Raw genomic sequence first — 20,335 nt, 5'->3', positions numbered from 1 at the left:
GTCCAGTGACCCCTGGGTTAGAGAGAGGGGAAATCAGACAGGGTTCCTGCTCCCGATCACTGTCCAGTGACCCCTGGGTTAGAGAGAGGGGAAATCAGCCAGGGTTCCTGCTCCTGATCACTGTCCAGTGACCCCTGGGTTAGAGAGAGAGGAAATCAGCCAGGGTTCCTGCTCCCGATCACTGTCCAGTGACCCCTGGGTTAGAGAGAGAGGAAATCAGCCAGGGTTCCTGCTCCTGATCACTGTCCAGTGACCCCTGGGTTAGAGGGAGGGGAAATCAGCCAGGGTTCCTGCTCCCGATCACAGTCCAGTGACCACTGGGTTAGAGAGAGAAGAAATCAGCCAGGGTTCCTGCTCCTGATCACTGTCCAGTGACCCCCGGGTTAGAGAGAGGGGAAATCAGCCAGGGTTCCTGCTCCTGATCACTGTCCAGTGACCCCCGGGTTAGAGAGAGGGGAAATCAGCCAGGGTTCCTGCTCCTGATCACTGTCCAGTGACCCCTGGGTTAGAGAGAGGGGAAATCAGCCAGGGTTCCTGCTCCTGATCACTGTCCAGTGACCCCTGGGTTAGAGAGAGGGGAAATCAGCCAGGGTTCCTGCTCCTGATCACTGTCCAGTGACCCCTGGGTTAGAGAGAGGGGGAAATCAGCCAGGTTTCCTGCTCTTGATCAATGTCCAGTGACCCCTGGGTTAGAGAGAGGTGGGAAATCAGCCAGGGTTCCTGCTCCCGATCACTGTCCAGTGACCCCTGGGTTAGAGAGAGGGGGAAGTCAGCCAGGGTTCCTGCTCCCGATCACTGTCCAGTGACCCCTGGGTTAGAGAGAGGGGAAATCAGCCAGGGTTGCTGCTCCTGATCACTGTCCAGTGACTCCTGGGTTAGAGAGAGAGGGGGAAATCAGCCAGGGTTCCTGCTCCCGATCACTGTCCAGTGACCTCTGGGTTAGAGAGAGGGGGTAATCAGCCAGGGTTCCTGCTCCCGATCACTGTCCAGTGACCCCTGGGTTATAGAGAGGGGGAAATCAGCCAGGGTTCCTGCTCCCGATCACTGTCCAGTGACCCCTGGGTTGGAGAGAGAGGGGGATATCAGCCAGGGTTCCTGCTCCTGATCACTGTCCAATGACACCTGGGTTGGAGAGAAGGGGAAATCAGCCAGGGTTCCTGCTCCCGATCACTGTCCAGTGACCCCTGGGTTCGATAGAGGGGAAATCACCCAGGGTTCCTGCTCCCGATCACTGCCAGTGACCCCTGGGTTAGAGAGAGGGGAAATCAGCCAGGGTTCCTGCTCCCGATCACTGTCCAGTGAGCCCTGGGTTAGAGAGAGGGGAAATCAGCCAGGGTTCCTGCTCCCGATCACTGTCCAGTGACCCCTGGGTTAGAGAGAGGGGAAATCAGCCAGGGTTCCTGCTCCCGATCACTGTCCAGTGACCCCTGGGTTAGAGAGAGAGGAAATCAGCCAGGGTTCCTGCTCCTGATCACTGTCCAGTGACCCCTGGGTTAGAGAGAGGGGAAATCAGCCAGGGTTCCTGCTCCCGATCACTGTCCAGTGACCCCTGGGTTAGAGAGAGAGGGGAAATCAGCCAGGGTTCCTGCTCCTGATCACTGTCCAGTGACCCCTGGGTTGGAGAGGGGGGAAATCAGCCAGGGTTCCTGCTCCCGATCACTGCCAGTGACCCCTGGGTTAGAGAGAGAGGGGGAAATCAGCCAGGGTTCCTGCTCCTGATCACTGTCCAGTGACCCCTGGGTTAGAGAGAGAGGAAATCAGCCAGGGTTCCTGCTCCCGATCACTGTCCAGTGACCCCTGGGTTAGAGAGAGAGGAAATCAGCCAGGATTCCTGCTCCCGATCACTGTCCAGTGACCCCTGGGTTAGAGAGAGGGGAAATCAGCCAGGGTTCCTGCTCCTGATCACTGTCCAGTGACCCCTGGGTTAGAGAGAGGGGGAAATCAGCCAGGGTTCCAGCTCCTGATCACTGTCCAGTGACCCCTGGGTTAGAGAGAGGGGGAAATCAGCCAGGGTTCCTGCTCCTGATCACTGTCCAGTGACCCCTGGGTTAGAGGGAGGGGAAATCAGCCGGGGTTCCTGCTCCCGATCACTGTCCAGTGACCCCTGGGTTAGAGAGAGGGGGAAATCAGCCAGGGTTCCTGCTCTTGATCAATGTCCAGTGACCCCTGGGTTAGAGAGAGGGGGAAGTCAGCCAGGGTTGCTGCTCCTGATCACTGTCCAGTGACCCCTGGGTTAGAGGGAGAGGGGGAAATCAGCCAGGGTTCCTGCTCCTGATCACTGTCCAGTGACCCCCGGGTGAGAGAGAGGGGGAAATCAGCCAGGGTTCCTGCTCCCGATCACTGTCCAGTGACCCCTGTGTTAGAGAGAGAGGAAATCAGCCGGGGTTCCTGCTCCCGATCACTGTCCAGTGACCCCTGGGTTAGAGAGAGGAAATCAGCCAGGGTTCCTGCTCCTGATCACTGTCCAGTGACCCCTGGGTTGGAGAGAGGTGGAAATCAGCCAGGGTTCCTGCTCCCGATCACTGTACAGTGACCCCTGGGTTAGAGAGAGGGGGAATTCAGCCAGGGTTCCTGCTCCTGATCACTGTCCAGTGACCCCTGGGTTAGAGGGAGGGGAAATCAGCCAGGGTTCCTGCTCCCGATCACTGTCCAGTGACCCCTGGGTTAGAGAGAGGGGAAATCAGCCAGGGTTCCTGCTCTTGATCACTGTCCAGTGACCCCTGGGTTAGAGAGAGAGGGGAAATCAGCCAGGGTTCCTGCTCCCGATCACTGTCCAGTGACCCCTGGGTTAGAGGGAGGGGAAATCAGCCAGGGTTCCTGCTCTTGATCACTGTCCAGTGACCCCTGGGTTAGAGAGAGACGGGGAAATCAGCCAGGGTTCCTGCTCCTGATCACTGTCCAGTGACCCCTGGGTTAGAGGGAGGGGAAATCAGCCAGGGTTCCTGCTCTTGATCAATGTACAGTGACCCCTGGGGTAGAGAGAGGTGGGAAATCAGCCAGGGTTCCTGCTCCCGATCACTGTCCAGTGACCCCTGGGTTAGAGAGAGGGGGAAGTCAGCCAGGGTTGCTGCTCCTGATCACTGTCCAGTGACCCCTGGGTTAGAGAGAGAGGGGGAAATCAGCCAGGGTTCCTGCTCCTGATCACTGTCCAGTGACCCCTGGGTTAGAGAGAGGGGGAAATCAGCCAGGGTTCCTGCTCCCGATCACTGTCCAGTGACCCCCGGGTGAGAGAGAGGGGGAAATCAGCCAGGGTTCCTGCTCCCGATCACTGTCCAGTGACCCCCGGGTGAGAGAGAGGGGGAAATCAGCCAGGGTTCCTGCTCCCGATCACTGTCCAGTGACCCCTGTGTTAGAGAGAGAGGAAATCAGCCGGGGTTCCTGCTCCCGATCACTATCCAGTGACCCCTGGGTTAGAGAGAGGGGAAATCAGCCAGGGTTCCTGCTCCCGATCACTGTCCAGTGACCCCTGGGTTAGAGAGAGAGGGGGAAATCAGCCAGGGTTCCTGCTCCTGATCACTGTCCAGTGAGCCCTGGGTTAGAGAAAAGGGAAATCAGCCAGGGTTCCTGCTCCCGATCACTGTCCAGTGACCCCTGGGTTAGAGAGAGGAAATCAGCCAGGGTTCCTGCTCCTGATCACTGTCCAGTGACCCCTGGGTTAGAGAGAGGGGGAAATCAGCCAGGGTTCCTGCTCCCGATCACTGTCCAGTGACCCCTGGGTTAGAGAGAGAGGGGAAATCAGCCAGGGTTCCTGCTCCTGATCACTTTCCAGTGACCCTGGGTTAGAGAGAGGGGGAAATCAGCCAGGGTTCCTGCTCCTGATCACTGTCCAGTGACCCCTGGGTTAGAGAGAGAGGGGAAATCAGCCAGGGTTCCTGCTCCTGATCACTGTCCAGTGACCCCTGGGTTAGAGAGAGGGGAAATCAGCCAGGGTTCCTGCTCCCGATCACTGTCCAGTGACCCCTGGGTTGGAGAGAGGTGGAAATCAGCCAGGGTTCCTGCTCCCGATCACTGTACAGTGACCCCTGGGTTAGAGAGAGGGGGAAATCAGCCAGGGTTCCTGCTCCTGATCACTGTCCAGTGACCCCTGGGTTAGAGGGAGGGGAAATCAGCCAGGGTTCCTGCTCCCGATCACTGTCCAGTGACCCCTGGGTTAGAGAGAGGGGAAATCAGCCAGGGTTCCTGCTCTTGATCACTGTCCAGTGACCCCTGGGTTAGAGGGAGGGGAAATCAGCCAGGGTTCCTGCTCTTGATCACTGTCCAGTGACCCCTGGGTTAGAGAGAGACGGGGAAATCAGCCAGGGTTCCTGCTCCCGATCACTGTCCAGTGACCCCTGGGTTAGAGAGAGGGGAAATCAGCCAGGGTTCCTGCTCCTGATCACTGTCCAGTGACCCCTGGGTTAGAGGGAGGGGAAATCAGCCAGGGTTCCTGCTCTTGATCACTGTCCAGTGACCCCTGGGTTAGAGAGAGGGGAAATCAGCCAGGGTTCCTGCTCCCGATCACTTTTCAGAGACCCCTGGGTTATAGAGAGGGGGAAATCAGCCATGGCTCCTGCTCCCGATCACTGTCCAGTGACCCCTGGGTTAGAGAGAGAGGAAATCAGCCAGGGTTCCTGCTCCCGATCACTGTCCAGTGACCCCTGGGTTAGAGAGAGGGGAAATCAGCCAGGGTTCCTGCTCCCGATCACTGTCCAGTGACCCCCTGGTTGGAGAGAGGGGGAAATCAGCCAGGGTTCCTGCTCCTGATCACTGTCCAGTGACCCCTGGGTTAGAGAGAGGGGAATTCAGCCAGGGTTCCTGCTCCCGATCACTGTCCAGTGACCCCTGGGTTAGAGAGAGGGGGAAATCAGCCAGAGTTCCTACTCCCGATCACTGTCCAGTGACCCCTGGATTAGAGAGAGGGGGAAATCAGCCAGGGTTCCTGCTCCCGATCACTGTCCTGTGACCCCTGGGTTAGAGAGAAGGGAATCAGCCAGGGTTCCTGCTCCCAATCACTGTCCAGTGACCCCTGGGTTAGAGAGAGGGGGAAATCAGCCAGGGTTCCTGCTCCCGATCACTGTCCAGTGACCCCTGGGTTAGAGAGAGGGGGAAATCAGCCAGGGTTCCTGCTCCTGATCACTGTCCAGTGACCCCTGGGTTAGAGAGAGGGGGAAATCAGCCAGGGTTCCTGCTCCCGATCACTGTCCAGAGACCCCTGGGTTAGAGAGAGTGGGAAATCAGCCAGGGTTCCTGCTCTCGATCACTGTCCAGTGACCCCTGGGTTAGAGAGAGGGGGAAATCAGCCAGGGTTCCTGCTCCCGATCACTGTCCAGTGACCCCTGGGTTAGAGAGAGGGGAAATCAGCCAGGGTTCCTGCTCCCGATCACTGTCCAATGACCCCTGGGTTAGAGAGAGGGGAAATCAGCCAGGGTTCCTGCTCTCGATCACTGTCCAGTGACCCCTGGGTTAGAGAGAGGGGGAAATCAGCCAGGGTTCCTGCTCCCGATCACTGTCCAGTGACCCCTGGGTTAGAGAGAGGGGAAATCAGCCAGGGTTCCTGCTCCCGATCACTGTCCATTGACCCCTGGGTTCGAGAGAGGGGGAAATCAGCCAGGGTTCCTGCTCCTGATCACTGTCCAGTGACCCCTGGGTTAGAGAGAGGGGGAAATCAGCCAGGGTTCCTGCTCCTGATCACTGTCCAGTGACCCCTGGGTTAGAGAGAGGGGGAAATCAGCCAGGGTTCCTGCTCCCGATCACTGTCCAGTGACCCCTGGGTTGGAGAGAGAGGGGGATATCAGCCAGGGTTCCTGCTCCCGATCACTGTCCAGTGACCCCTGGGTTAGAGAGAGGGGGAAATCAGCCAGGGTTCCTGCTCCTGATCACTGTCCAGTGACCCCTGGGTTAGAGAGAGGGGGAAATCAGCCAGGGTTCCTGCTCCCGATCACTGTCCAGTGACCCCTGGGTTAGAGAGAGGGGAAATCAGCCAGGGTTCCTGCTCCCGATCACTGTCCAGTGACCCCTGGGTTCGAGAAAGAGGGGAATTCAGCCAGGGTTCCTGCTCCTGATCACTGTCCAGTGACCCCTGGGTTAGAGAGAGGGGAAATCAGCCAGGGTTCGTGCTCCCGATCACTGTCCAGTGACCCCTGGGTTCAAGAGTGGGGGAAATCAGCCTGGGTTCCTGCTCCCGGTCACTGTCCAGTGACCCCTGGGTTAGAGAGAGGGGGAAATCTGCCAGGGTTCGTGCTCCCGATCACTGTCCAGTGACCCCTGGGTTAGAGAGAGAGGGGAAATCAGCCAGGGTTCGTGCTCCCGATCACTGTCCAGTGACCCCTGGGTTCAAGAGTGGGGGAAATCAGACAGGGTTCCTGCTCCCGATCACTGTCCAGTGACCCCTAGGTTAGAGAGAGGGGGAAATCAGCCAGGGTTCCTGCTCCCTGTCACTGTCCAGTGACCCCTGGGTTAGAGAGAGGGGGAAATCAGCCGGGGTTCCTGCTCCTGTTATAACTCAGTGACCCCTGGGTTAGAGAGAGGGGAAATCAGCCAGGGTTCCTGCTCCTGTTATAACTTAGTGACCATCGGTCCAGGCTCTGCTCTCACCATCTTTCTGTTTCCTTTGTAGCTGAGCTTTGTCTTTGCAGAGCTACCAATGGTCTTCTTCCTGGACAGTTATTTGTACAAGTACAATCACACGCTGCACAACGTCAAGCATTGCGGTGAGAGTCCAGCAACTACACCTTGTGTTTTCAGAAACACATAGAATACACAGAATCTCGCACGCTCGCGTGCAGAAACTAGGACACGTGCAAGTGCATGCACACGCACATACAGATACGCACACGCACCTACAGATACATGCACGAACCTAGAGATACACACACGCGCACTCACACGCACCTGCAGATACGCACACGCACCTGCAGATACGCACACGCACACGCACCTACAGATACACGCACGCACCTACAGATACACACACGCGCACTCACACGCACCTGCAGATACGCACACGCACACGCACCTACAGATACACACACGCGCACTCACACGCACCTGCAGATACGCACACGCACACGCACCTACAGATACGCACACGCACACGCACCTACAGATACGCACACGCACCTACAGATACGCACACGCACACGCACCTACAGATACGCACACGCACACGCACCTACAGATACGCACACGCACACGCACCTACAGATACGCACACGCACACGCACCTACAGATACGCACACGCACACGCACCTACAGATACGCACACGCACCTACAGACACGCACCTACAGACACGCACACACACGCACCTGCAGACACGCGCAAGCACACGCACCTACAGACACGCACACGCACACGCACCTACAGATACGCGCACGCACCTACAGATACGCACACGCACACGCACCTACAGATACGCGCACGCAGCTACAGACGCACGCACGCGCACGCTCGTACACATATGCGCACGCACATATACGTGCAGGCATACCTACACAGATACACGCACACAAAACACAGAAACACGCATGCACACGTATACACACACGTACTCTCACACGTATATGTGCGCACATGCAGCCACATACTCACACATATACATACACACAAAACACAGTAACTCGCACATACATGCACAAACACATATACATACACATATATACCTACACAAACACATACATACACGTATATGCCTACACAAACACATACATACACGTATATACCTACACAAACACATACATACACGTATATACCTACACAAATACATACATACACGTATATACCTACACAAACACATACATACACATATATACCTACACAAACACATACATACATGTATATACCTACACAAACACATACATACATGTATATACATACACAAACACATACATACACGTATATACCTACACAAACACATACATACACGTATATACCTACACAAATACATACATACACGTATATACCTACACAAACACATACATACACATATATACCTACACAAACACATACATACATGTATATACATACACAAACACATACATACACGTATATACATACACAAACACATACATACACGTATATACCTACACAAACACATACATACACATATATACCTACACAAACACATACATACATGTATATACATACACAAACACATACATACACGTATATACATACACAAACACATACATACACGTATATACCTACACAAACACATACATACACATATATACCTACACAAACACATACATACACGTATATACCTACACAAACACACACACTTATACATTCAGAAACACACGCTGACAGGCCCAAACACAAAGATGTCTGCATACACAAATACAGATACATCCAAATACAAACACATTCACCATGTTTACATAAACCAACACACATGCATACACAGACATATACACGTACACACACGCACCACACAGGCATGCATACACAGACATATACACGTACACACACGCACCACACAGGCATGCATACACAGACATATACACGTACACACACGCACCACACAGGCATGCATACACAGACATATACACGTACACACACGCACCACACAGGCATGTATACACAGACATATACACGTACACACACGCACCACACAGGCATGTATACGCACACACAGGTGCACACATACCCTCCTGAAATAATTCTGTTTGAATCCTTCCTCGACAGGAACCGATGCGAGGGGAATGATTGAGGGTCTCAACAAAACGGTGCTGATGAAACTGCCTCAGAGTATCAGCCTGATCGTAGTGGAGAGTGTGCTGATGGGAGTGGCGTTCATCGCTATGTTAATGGTACACACCCTGGGTGTATCTGTGTATACGCAGTCACGTAAATGCGCACACACGTGTGTATGTGTGTATATCACAAATGGCATATACAGACACATATACACAGACACATATACACATACGGGATCCTGGGCTTTATTAATAGAGGCACAGAGTACAAAAGCAAGGAAGCGATGCTAAACCTTTATAAAACACTGGATTAGACCCCAGCTGGAGGATTGTGTCCAATTCCTGGCCCTGCACTTTAGGAAGGATGACCAGGGCCCTCGGAGAGGGTGCGGAGGAGATTTCCCAGAATGGGACCAGGGGATGAGGGACCTCAGTTATGCGGAGAGACTGGAGAAACTGGGAATTGTTCTCCTCGGAGCGGAGAAGGTTAAGGGGAGATTTAATCGAGGGGTTTGAAATCAGGAGGGGTTTTGATCGAGTGAATAAGGAGAGAGTGTTTCCCAGTGGGCAGGAGGGTCGGGGACCAGAGGACCCAGATTGAAGATAATCGGGGAAAGAACCAGAGGGGGAGATGAGGAGAATGTTTTTTTACGCAGCGAGTTGTGATGATCTGGAATTCGCTCCCTGAAAGGGCGGTGGGAACAGATTCAATAATAACTTTCAAAAGGGGGAATCGGAGAAATACTCGAAGGGGGAAAATTTACAGGGCGATGGGGGAAAGAGCAGGGGGGAGTGGGACTGATTGGAGAGCTCGTTCACAGAGCTAGCACAGGCACGATGGGCAGAGTGGCCTGCTCCTGTGCTGTAACATTCTATGACACACATGCACCTACACATATGAAGATAGGAACAGGAGGAGGCCATTCAGCCCCTCGAGCCTGTTACACAGGAACAGGAGGAGGCCGTTCAGCCCCTCGATCCTGTTCCGCCATTCCATGAGACCAAGTCTGATCTGTATCTTAACCCCATTTACCCCCCTTGGTTCCCTGACCCTTAATCCCCTCACCCAACAAAAATCGATCGGTCTCGGGTTTGAAATTCCCAATTGACCCCCGGCCCCGACAGCTTTTTGGGGGAGAGAGTTCCAGATTCTCCACTCCCCTTTGTGTGAAGAAATGCTTCCTGACATCACCCCTGGACGGGCCCGAGCTCTCGTTTTAAGATTCTGCCCCCTTGTTCTGGACTCTCCCCCTCCCACCAGAGGAAATAGTTTCTCTCCATCGACCCTATCGAATCCTTCAATCATCTTAAACCCCTCGATTAGATCACCCCCCTCAATCTCCGACACTCGAGGAAATACAAGCCCGGTCTGTGCGACCCGCCCTCGGGATTTAACCCTTTTAGCCCCGGGTATTATTCTGGTGAATCTGGGCTGCTCTCCCCTCCGAGGGCCAGTATATCCCTCCTGAGGGACGGTGCCCAGGACTGAACCCAGTCTCTCCAGAGGGGGGTCTGAGCAGAGCTTTATATAAACTGGATCATCACTTCCTCCCCTCTGTATCCCGACCCTCTCCAGACAAAGGCCAACTTTAGCCTTTTCAATGATTTCTTGTACCGTCCATTGGGCTTTTAGTGATTTCTGTACCTGGACCCCGAAATCTCTCCGCTCCTCCACAGTCTGTAGCTTCTCACCATTTAGAGAATACTCCGATCGATCATTCTTACTGGATGGCCTCACACTCCCCACATTGAACTCCACCTGCTCCAGTTTTGCCCACTCATCGCTCAATGTCCCATTGCAAGTTTCTGCTCCCGTCTACACTATTTACTGGGTCACCTAATTTAATGTCTGTCGTCAGCAATCTTGGATATAAGGCTCTCTATTCCTTCATCCAAGTAATTTATAAATATGGTGAAAAGCTGAGGCCCCAGTACAGATCCCTGGGGGACACCACTGGTCACATCCTGCCAATTAGAGTCCATCCCCATTATCGTGACTCTGTCTCCTGCCTCCGAACCAATTCCCTGTCCAAGCCAATGGGTTGCCTCCAATTCCATGCACTCTCATGTTTGTTAACAGTCTCTTATGTCGAACGCCTTTTGAAAGTCCATATAAATAAGAGCCATAGACACTCCCTTATCTACCATGTTCCTTACCCCCTCAGAAAATTCAACAAGGTTCAGTAGACGTGACCTGCCCGTTACAAATCCCCGCTGGCTCTCTCTGATCAGCTGAAATTTCTCCAAGTGCTCAGTCACTCTCCCCCCTAATAACAGATTCTTGTAACCTCCCCACAATAGGCCTCTAGTTTCCTAGTTTATCTCTCTCTCCCTTCTGAAATAACGGAGTGACAGTGACAGTTTTGGAAGACCGTGACTAACAATTTCCTCACTGACTTTTAACCCCCTGGGCTGGAAACCATCAGGTCCTGGAGATTTAGTGTCATTATTTTCTCCATCCCCATTTTTTAACTGGTATTGAATCGAGATAGTCCCTCCCCTTGATATATTTTTAGTTTTTCTGGTATGTCTGGTACTTTATCCTCATCCTCTACTGTAAACACATTATTCAGTAAGTCTGCCATTTCCTGATTTCTAATTACAATCCCACCTGCGTTTGCCTTAAGGGAGCCACATGTCACTTGGTGTTCCTTTGCTGTTCTTTATATCACCCTCAGTCTGTGGGATCGCGACTGTTCTTTGCCCATGTTGACCAAGGTGTTTAATTACACACGTAATGCTCTTGCCCTTTAGGGGTATGTACATGTCTTGTATCCCACCATAGTCACACACACATATACACACGCATATACACACACACACAAAAACACACAGACATATATACACAGACACACACATATACACACACATATACCCAGAAATACACGCATACACACAGACGCATATACACACACAAATATCGAGTTACAGTGAAACTACAGCACAGAAACAGGCCATTCGGCCCAACTGGTCTATGCCGGTGTTTATGCTCCACACGAGCCTCCGCCTATCCTGCTTCATCTCACCCTATCACCATATCCTTCTATTCCTTTCTCCCTCATGTGTTTATCCGGCTTCCCCTTAAATGTATCTACACTATTCGCCTCAACCACTCCTCGTGGGAGCGAGTTCCGACCTCTAGTTCTGGTCTCCCTCACAAGTGGAAACATCTTCTCTACGTCTACCCAATCGAATCCTTTCATTACCGAAAAGACCTCGATCAGGTTTCTCTTTTCTAGAGAAAAGAGCCCCAGTCTGTTCAGCCTTTCCTGATAAGGAGATCCTCTCAGTTCTGGGATCATCCTTGTGAATCTTTTTTGCACCCCTTCAAGGGCCTCTATGTCCTTTTTATAATCTAGAGACCAGAACTGTGCACAGTGCTCCAAGTGTGGTCTAACCAAGATATATGGAGACCAGAACTGTGCACAGTGCTCCGAGTGTGGTCTAACCCAGGTATATGGAGACCAGAACTGTGCACAGTGCTCCAAGTGTGGTCTAACCAAGGTATATGGAGACCAGAACTGTGCACAGTGCTCCAAGTGTGGTCTAACCAAGGTGCATGGAGACCAGAACTGTGCACAATGCTCCAAGTGTGGTCTAACCAAGATATATGGAGACCAGAACTGTGCACAATGCTCCAAGTGTGGTCTAACCAAGATATATGGAGACCAGAACTGTGCACAGTGCTCCGAGTGTGGTCTAACCAAGATATATGGAGACCAGAACTGTGCACAGTGCTCCAAGTGTGGTCTAACCAAGGTATATGGAGACCAGAACTGTGCACAGTGCTCCAAGTGTGATCTAACCAAGATATATGGAGACCAGAACTGTGCACAATGCTCCAAGTGTGGTCTAACCAAGATATATGGAGACCAGAACTGTGCACAGTGCTCCGAGTGTGGTCTAACCAAGATATATGGAGACCAGAACTGTGCACAGTGCTCCAAGTGTGGTCTAACCCAGGTATATGGAGACCAGAACTGTGCACAGTGCTCCAAGTGTGATCTAACCAAGATATATGGAGACCAGAACTGTGCACAGTGCTCCAAGTGTGGTCTAAGCAAGGTACATGGAGACCAGAACTGTACACAGTGCTCCAAGTGCGGTCTAACCAAGGTATATGGAGACCAGAACTGTGCACAATGCTCCAAGTGTGGTCTAACCAAGGTATATGGAGACCAGAACTGTGCACAGTGCTCCAAGTGTGGTCTAACCCAGGTTCTATACAAGTTTAACATAACTTCTCTGCTTTTCAATTCTGTCCCTCTAGAAATGAATCCTAGTGCTTGATTTGCCTTTTCTATGGCCTTACTAACCTACATCGCTACTTTCAGTGATTTGTGTATCTGTACCTCCTGATCCCTCTGCCCCTCTACCCCATGTAGACTCTTATTATCCAAGCAGTGTGTGGCCTTCTTATTCTTCCTACCAAAATACACCACCTCACACTTATCTATATTGAAATTCATTTGCAAATTACAAGCCCATTCTGCAAGTTTATTAATGCCCTCTTGCATTTTGATGCAATCTTTCTTAGTATTAACTACACCCCCCAATTTGGTGTCGTCCACAAATCTTGAAATTGTACATCCGATCCCCGAGTCCAAATCGTTTATGTAAATAGTGAACAACAGCGGTCCCAGCACCGATCCTGGGGAACACCACTTCCCACTTTTTGCATGTCTGAGTAACTATCTTTAACCCCTGCTCTCTGTTTCCTGTTTTATAGCCAGCTTTTTAAAAATTCGTTCATGGGATGTGGGTGTCGCTGGCGAGGCCGGCATTTATTGCCCATCCCTAATTGCCCTTGAGAAGGTGGTGGTGAGCCGCCTTCTTGAACCGCTGCAGTCCGTGTGGTGAAGGTTCTCCCACAGTGCTGTTAGGAAGGGAGTTCCAGGATTTTGACCCAGCGACGATGAAGGAACGGTGATATATTTCCAAGTCGGGATGGTGTGTGACTTGGAGGGGAACGTGCAGGTGGTGTTGTTCCCATGTACCTGCTGCTCTTGTCCTTCTAGGTGGTAGAGGTCGCGGGTTTGGGAGGTGCTGTCGAAGAAGCCTTGGTGAGTTGCTGCAGTGCATCCTGTGGATGGTCCACACTGCAGCCACTGTGCGCCGGTGGTGAAGGGAGTGAATGTTTAGGGTGGTGGATGGGGTGCCAATCAAAGGGGCTGCTTTGTCCTGGATGGTGTCGAGCTTCTTGAGTGTTGTTGGAGCTGCACTCATCCAGGCAAGTGGAGAGTATTCCATCACACTCCTGACTTGTGCCTTGTAGATGGTGGAAAGGCTTTGGGGAGTCAGGAGGTGAGTCACTCGCCGCAGAATACCCAGCCTCTGACCTGCTCTTGTAGCTACAATATTTATATGGCTGGTCCAGTTAAGTTTCTGGTCAATGATGACCCCCAGGATGTTGATGGTGGGAGATTCGGCGATGGTAATGCCGTTGAATGTCAAGGGGAGGTGGTCAGACTCTCTCTTGTTGGAGCTTGCTATCCATTCTGCTATTTATAGAATCATAGCCATTCGGCCCATCGTGTCCATGCCGACTTGTCCCCTGACTCCCCTTGCTCTGGCCTTAATCATGAGTCTACTATGTGGTACCTTATTGAAGGCCTTTTGAAAATCCAAATATATTACATCTACTACATTACCCTTGTCTACTCTTTCTGTTAATTCTTCAAAGAATTCAATAAGGTTGGACAAGCAAGACTTTCCCTTCTGAAATCCGTGCTGACTGTTCTTTATTATATTTTTGGTTTCTAGATGTTTTTCTGTTGCATCTTTGAGTAAAGATTCCATTATCTTTCCTACCACTGACATTAAGCTAATTGGTCTATCGTTCCCTGGACTGTTTCTATCTCCCAATTTAAATGTAGGAATCACATTGACTGTCCGCCAGTCCTCGGGCACTATTCCCTTTTCTAATTAATTTTTAGAATTATGCAATAATGCCTCTGCTATCTCTTCCCTAACTTCTTTTAATATGCACATCTGGTCCAGGGGTTTAATCCTCTCTAAGTTTGATTAGTTTATCAATTATCTCCCCCGTTCTATCTTAAATGTCTTTATACCTTTTTTCATCCCTTCTTCTAATTTCATGCCCACATGTATGAACACAGGCCGTATACGTGACTCCGGCCCCTCGATCCCCGGTCTGGGCCCACGCCTGACTCCAGTCCCCGGTCTGGGCCCACGCCTGACTCCAGTCCCCGGTCTGGGCCCGCGCCAGAATCCAGTCCCCGGTCTGGGCCCGCGCCTGACTCCGGCCCCTCGATCCCCGGTCTGGGCCCGCGCCTGACTCCGGCCCCTCGCTCCCCGGTCTGGGCCCACGCCTGACTCCAGTCCCCGGTCTGGGCCCACGCCTGACTCCGGCCCCTCGCTCCCCGGTCTGGGCCCACGCCTGACTCCAGTCCCCGGTCTGGGCCCATGCCTGACTCCGGCCCCTCGCTCCCCGGTCTGGGCCCACGCCTGACTCCAGTCCCTGGTCTGGGCCGGCGCCAGAATCCAGTCCACGGTCTGGGCCCACGCCTGACTCCGGCCCCTCGCTCCCCGGTCTGGGCCCACGCCTGACTCCAGTCCCCGGTCTGGGCCCACGCCAGAATCCAGTCCCCGGTCTGGGCCCACGCCAGAATCCAGTCCCCGGTCTGGGCCCACGCCAGAATCCAGTCCCCGGTCTGGGCCCACGCCAGAATCCAGTCCCCGGTCTGGGCCCACGCCAGAATCCAGTCCCCGGTCTGGGCCCACGCCAGAATCCAGTCCCCGGTCTGGGCCCACGCCAGAATCCAGTCCCCGGTCTGGGCCCACGCCAGAATCCAGTCCCCGGTCTGGGCCCACGCCAGAATCCAGTCCCCGGTCTGGGCCCACGCCAGAATCCAGTCCCCGGTCTGGGCCCACGCCAGAATCCAGTCCCCGGTCTGGGCCCACGCCAGAATCCAGTCCCCGGTCTGGGCCCACGCCAGAATCCAGTCCCCGGTCTGGGCCCACGCCAGAATCCAGTCCCCGGTCTGGGCCCACGCCAGAATCCAGTCCCCGGTCTGGGCCCACGCCAGAATCCAGTCCCCGGTCTGGGCCCACGCCAGAATCCAGTCCCCGGTCTGGGCCCACGCCAGAATCCAGTCCCCGGTCTGGGCCCACGCCAGAATCCAGTCCCCGGTCTGGGCCCACGCCAGAATCCAGTCCCCGGTCTGGGCCCACGCCAGAATCCAGTCCCCGGTCTGGGCCCACGCCAGAATCCAGTCCCCGGTCTGGGCCCACGCCAGAATCCAGTCCCCGGTCTGGGCCCACGCCAGAATCCAGTCCCCGGTCTGGGCCCACGCCAGAATCCAGTCCCCGGTCTGTGCCCACGCCAGAATCCAGTCCCCGGTCTGTGCCCACGCCAGAATCCAGTCCCCGGTCTGTGCCCACGCCAGAATCCAGTCCCCGGTCTGTGCCCACGCCAGAATCCAGTCCCCGGTCTGTGCCCACGCCAGAATCCAGTCCCCGGTCTGTGCCCACGCCAGAATCCAGTCCCCGGTCTGTGCCCACGCCAGAATCCAGTCCCCGGTCTGTGCCCACGCCAGAATCCAGTCCCCGGTCTGGGCCCACGCCAGAATCCAGTCCCCGGTCTGGGCCCACGCCAGAATCCAGTCCCCGGTCTGTGCCCACGCCAGAATCCAGTCCCCGGTCTGTGCCCACGCCAGAATCCAGTCCCCGGTCTGTGCCCACGCCAGAATCCAGTCCCCGGTCTGTGCCCACGCCAGAATCCAGTCCCCGGTCTGGGCCCACGCCAGAATCCAGTCCCCGGTCTGGGCCCACGCCAGAATCCAGTCCCCGGTCTGTGCCCACGCCAGAATCCAGTCCCCGGTCTGGGCCCACGCCAGAATCCAGTCCCCGGTCTGTGCCCACGCCAGAATCCAGTCCCCGGTCTGTGCCCACGCCAGAATCCAGTCCCCGGTCTGTGCCCACGCCAGAATCCAGTCCCCGGTCTGTGCCCACGCCAGAATCCAGTCCCCGGTCTGTGCCCACGCCAGAATCCAGTCCCCGGTCTGTGCCCGCGCCAGAATCCAGTCCCCGGTCTGTGCCCGCGCCAGAATCCAGTCCCCGGTCTGTGCCCGCGCCAGAATCCAGTCCCCGGTCTGGGCCCGCGCCAGAATCCAGTCCCCGGTCTGGGCCCGCGCCAGAATCCAGTCCCCGGTCTGGGCCCGCGCCAGAATCCAGTCCCCGGTCTGGGCCCGCGCCAGAATCCAGTCCCCGGTCTGGGCCCACGCCAGAATCCAGTCCCCGGTCTGGGCCCACGCCAGAATCCAGTCCCCGGTCTGGGCCCACGCCAGAATCCAGTCCCCGGTCTGGGCCCACGCCAGAATCCAGTCCCCGGTCTGGGCCCACGCCAGAATCCAGTCCCCGGTCTGGGCCCACGCCAGAATCCAGTCCCCGGTCTGGGCCCACGCCAGAATCCAGTCCCCGGTCTGGGCCCACGCCAGAATCCAGTCCCCGGTCTGGGCCCACGCCAGAATCCAGTCCCCGGTCTGGGCCCACGCCAGAATCCAGTCCCCGGTCTGGGCCCACGCCAGAATCCAGTCCCCGGTCTGGGCCCACGCCAGAATCCAGTCCCCGGTCTGGGCCCACGCCAGAATCCAGTCCCCGGTCTGGGCCCACGCCAGAATCCAGTCCCCGGTCTGGGCCCACGCCAGAATCCAGTCCCCGGTCTGGGCCCACGCCAGAATCCAGTCCCCGGTCTGGGCCCACGCCAGAATCCAGTCCCCGGTCTGGGCCCACGCCAGAATCCAGTCCCCGGTCTGGGCCCACGCCAGAATCCAGTCCCCGGTCTGGGCCCACGCCAGAATCCAGTCCCCGGTCTGGGCCCACGCCAGAATCCAGTCCCCGGTCTGGGCCCACGCCAGAATCCAGTCCCCGGTCTGGGCCCGCGCCAGAATCCAGTCCCCGGTCTGGGCCCGCGCCAGAATCCAGTCCCCGGTCTGGGCCCGCGCCAGAATCCAGTCCCCGGTCTGGGCCCGCGCCAGAATCCAGTCCCCGGTCTGGGCCCGCGCCAGAATCCAGTCCCCGGTCTGGGCCCACGCCAGAATCCAGTCCCCGGTCTGGGCCCACGCCAGAATCCAGTCCCCGGTCTGGGCCCACGCCAGAATCCAGTCCCCGGTCTGGGCCCACGCCAGAATCCAGTCCCCGGTCTGGGCCCACGCCAGAATCCAGTCCCCGGTCTGGGCCTATGCCAGACTGCTTCGCTGTGGCAGGAATCACCAACGCAGACACTCTCTTTAATTGCAGATCCTGATACTGTGCGGCCCAGCTTACCGGCCGACCGAGGAGATCGACCTTCGCAGTATCGGCTGGGGGAATATCTTCCAGCTGCCCTTCAAACACATGCGGGATTATCGTCTTCGTCACCTATTCCCTTTCTTCATTTACAGCGGTTTCGAAGTGTTATTTGCCTGCACCGGATTTGCTCTGGTGAGTGAACTCTGCTGCTGCCATTTGAAATATTTTATCCTGACTGGTTGAGTGAAACGTTGGCTTTTGAGTCCTGCACGGTGTGTGGCCTCCCTGCTCAGAGCAAAGGACATCACTGAGGGTGCAGAACGTTCTGTAGGGGGAGAGGAACAGCCAGAAATCGCGGCCCAAGTGGGAGACGATGACATCGGAAGGAAAAGGGTTGAGGTGCTGCAGTCCGAGTCTCAGGGAAGCAGTTCGAAAGCAGGACCTCAAAGGTAGTAATCTCTGGATTACTCCCAGTGAGTATAGGAATAATGGGATAAGACAGGTTAATGTGTAGCTGGAGAAATGGTGCAAGAGGGAGGTCTTCAGGTTCCTGGGGCATTGGGACCAGTTGTGGGGCAGGAAGGATCTATTGAAGATGGACAGGAGATCTTCTTGTGGAGTCAGAGGGTGTGGCTGAGGTACAAAATGAAAACTTCACATCGGTCTTCAGTGGAGAAGAGAATGCCTCCATTGTAGAGTAAAGGAGGAGGTAGTAGTGATATTGGAGAGGATAAAGAGGAGGTACTTAACAGATTGGCAGTACTCAAGGTGGAAAAGTCTCCCGGTCGGGATGGGATGCATCCTCGGTTACTGAGGGAAGTAAGGGTGGAAATTGCGGAGACTCTGGCCGCAATCTTCCAATCCTCCCCAGATATGGGAGCGGTGCCGGAGGACTGGAGGATTGTAAATGTTTCACCCCTGTTCAAAAAAGGGGAGTGAGATAAACCCGGCAATTACAGGCCGGTCAGACTAACGTCAGTGGTGGGGAAACTTTTACAGACGATAATCCAGGACAAAATTAATTGTCACTGGGAAAAGTCTGGGCTAATAAATGAAAGTCAGCACGGATTTGTTACAGGAAAAGTGTGTTTGACGAACTTGATTGAGTTCTTTGATGAAGTAACGGAGAGTTGATGAGGGGAGTGTGGGTGATGTGTTTATGGACTTTCAAAAGACGTTTGATAAAGTGCCACATGATAGACTTTTTAACAAAATTAAAGCCCATGGGATTAAAGGGACAGAGGCAGTGTGGAGACAAAATTGTCTCGGGGACAGAAAGCAGAGAGTAACGGTGAACAGTTGTTTCTCAGACTGGAGGGAAGTTTACAGAGTGTTCCCCAGGGGTCAGTATTAGGACCACTGCTCTTTTTGATATATATTAACGATCTGGACTTCGGTATCGAGAGTATAATTTCAAAGCTTGCAGAAGACACGAAACTCGGGAAATGTAGTAAACAGTGAGGAGGATAGTAACAGACTTCAGGAGGACGGAGACAGACTGGGGAAATGGACAGACACACGGCAGATGAAATTTAATGCAGAGAAGTGTGAAGTGATGGGTTTTGGTAGGAAGAATGAAGAGAGGCAAAATAAACTAAATGGTACAATTTTAAAGGGGGTGCAGGAACAGAGAGACCTGGGGGTGTGTGTACACAAATCATTGAAGGTGGCAGGACAAGTTGAGAAGGTTGTTAAAAAAGCAGATGGGATCCTGGGCTTTATTAATAGAGGCACAGAGTACAAAAGCAAGGGAGCGATGCTAAACCTTTATAAAACACTGGGTTAGACCCCAGCTGGAGGATTGTGTCCAATTCCTGGCCCTGCACTTTAGGAAGGATGACCAGGGCCCTCGGAGAGGGTGCGGAGGAGATTCCCCAGAATGGGACCAGGGGATGAGGGACCTCAGTTATGCGGAGAGACTGGAGAAACTGGGAATTGTTCTCCTCGGAGCGGAGAAGGTTAAGGGGAGATTTAATCGAGGGGTTTGAAATCAGGAGGGGTTTTGATCGAGTGAATAAGGAGAGAGTGTTTCCCAGTGGGCAGGAGGGTCGGGGACCAGAGGACACAGATTGAAGATAATCGGGGAAAGAACCAGAGGGGGAGATGAGGAGAATGTTTTTTTACGCAGTGAGTTGTGATGATCTGGAATTCGCTCCCTGAAAGGGCGGTGGGAACAGATTCAATAATAACTTTCAAAAGGGGGAATCGGAGAAATACTCGAAGGGGAAAATTTACAGGGAGATGGGGGAAAGAGCAGGGGGGAGTGGGACTGATTGGAGAGCTCGTTCACAGGGCCATCACAGGCAGGATGGACCGAATGGCCGCCTTCTGTGCTGTGAGGGTCTCTGATTCAATGACTTGCTTCAGTGGGGTGTGATGGGCTTTCGAGAGTATGTGCAGATCCTCCA

General features: G+C 54.1%; 1 protein-coding gene across 1 annotated transcript in view; it reads left to right on the top strand.

Moving 5' to 3' along the window:
• Positions 1-18,185, top strand: part of unc93b1 (unc-93 homolog B1, TLR signaling regulator) — a 49,602-nt gene extending 31,417 nt beyond the window's left edge. Inside the window, exons 7-9 of the mRNA XM_067981826.1 lie at positions 6,596-6,689; positions 8,665-8,789; positions 17,937-18,185. Coding sequence (XP_067837927.1) covers positions 6,596-6,689; positions 8,665-8,789; positions 17,937-18,170 — 453 coding nt within the window. The 3' untranslated portion in view covers positions 18,171-18,185. The remainder of the gene's footprint in view (positions 1-6,595; positions 6,690-8,664; positions 8,790-17,936) is intronic.
• The last annotated feature ends 2,150 nt before the right edge of the window (positions 18,186-20,335 follow it).

Source organism: Heptranchias perlo, unplaced genomic scaffold, assembly GCF_035084215.1.
Source record: "Heptranchias perlo isolate sHepPer1 unplaced genomic scaffold, sHepPer1.hap1 HAP1_SCAFFOLD_948, whole genome shotgun sequence".
Classification (NCBI taxonomy): domain Eukaryota; kingdom Metazoa; phylum Chordata; class Chondrichthyes; order Hexanchiformes; family Hexanchidae; genus Heptranchias; species Heptranchias perlo.
Note: the sequence above shows the minus strand (reverse complement) of the source record. Positions and strands in the feature narration are given on the sequence as shown.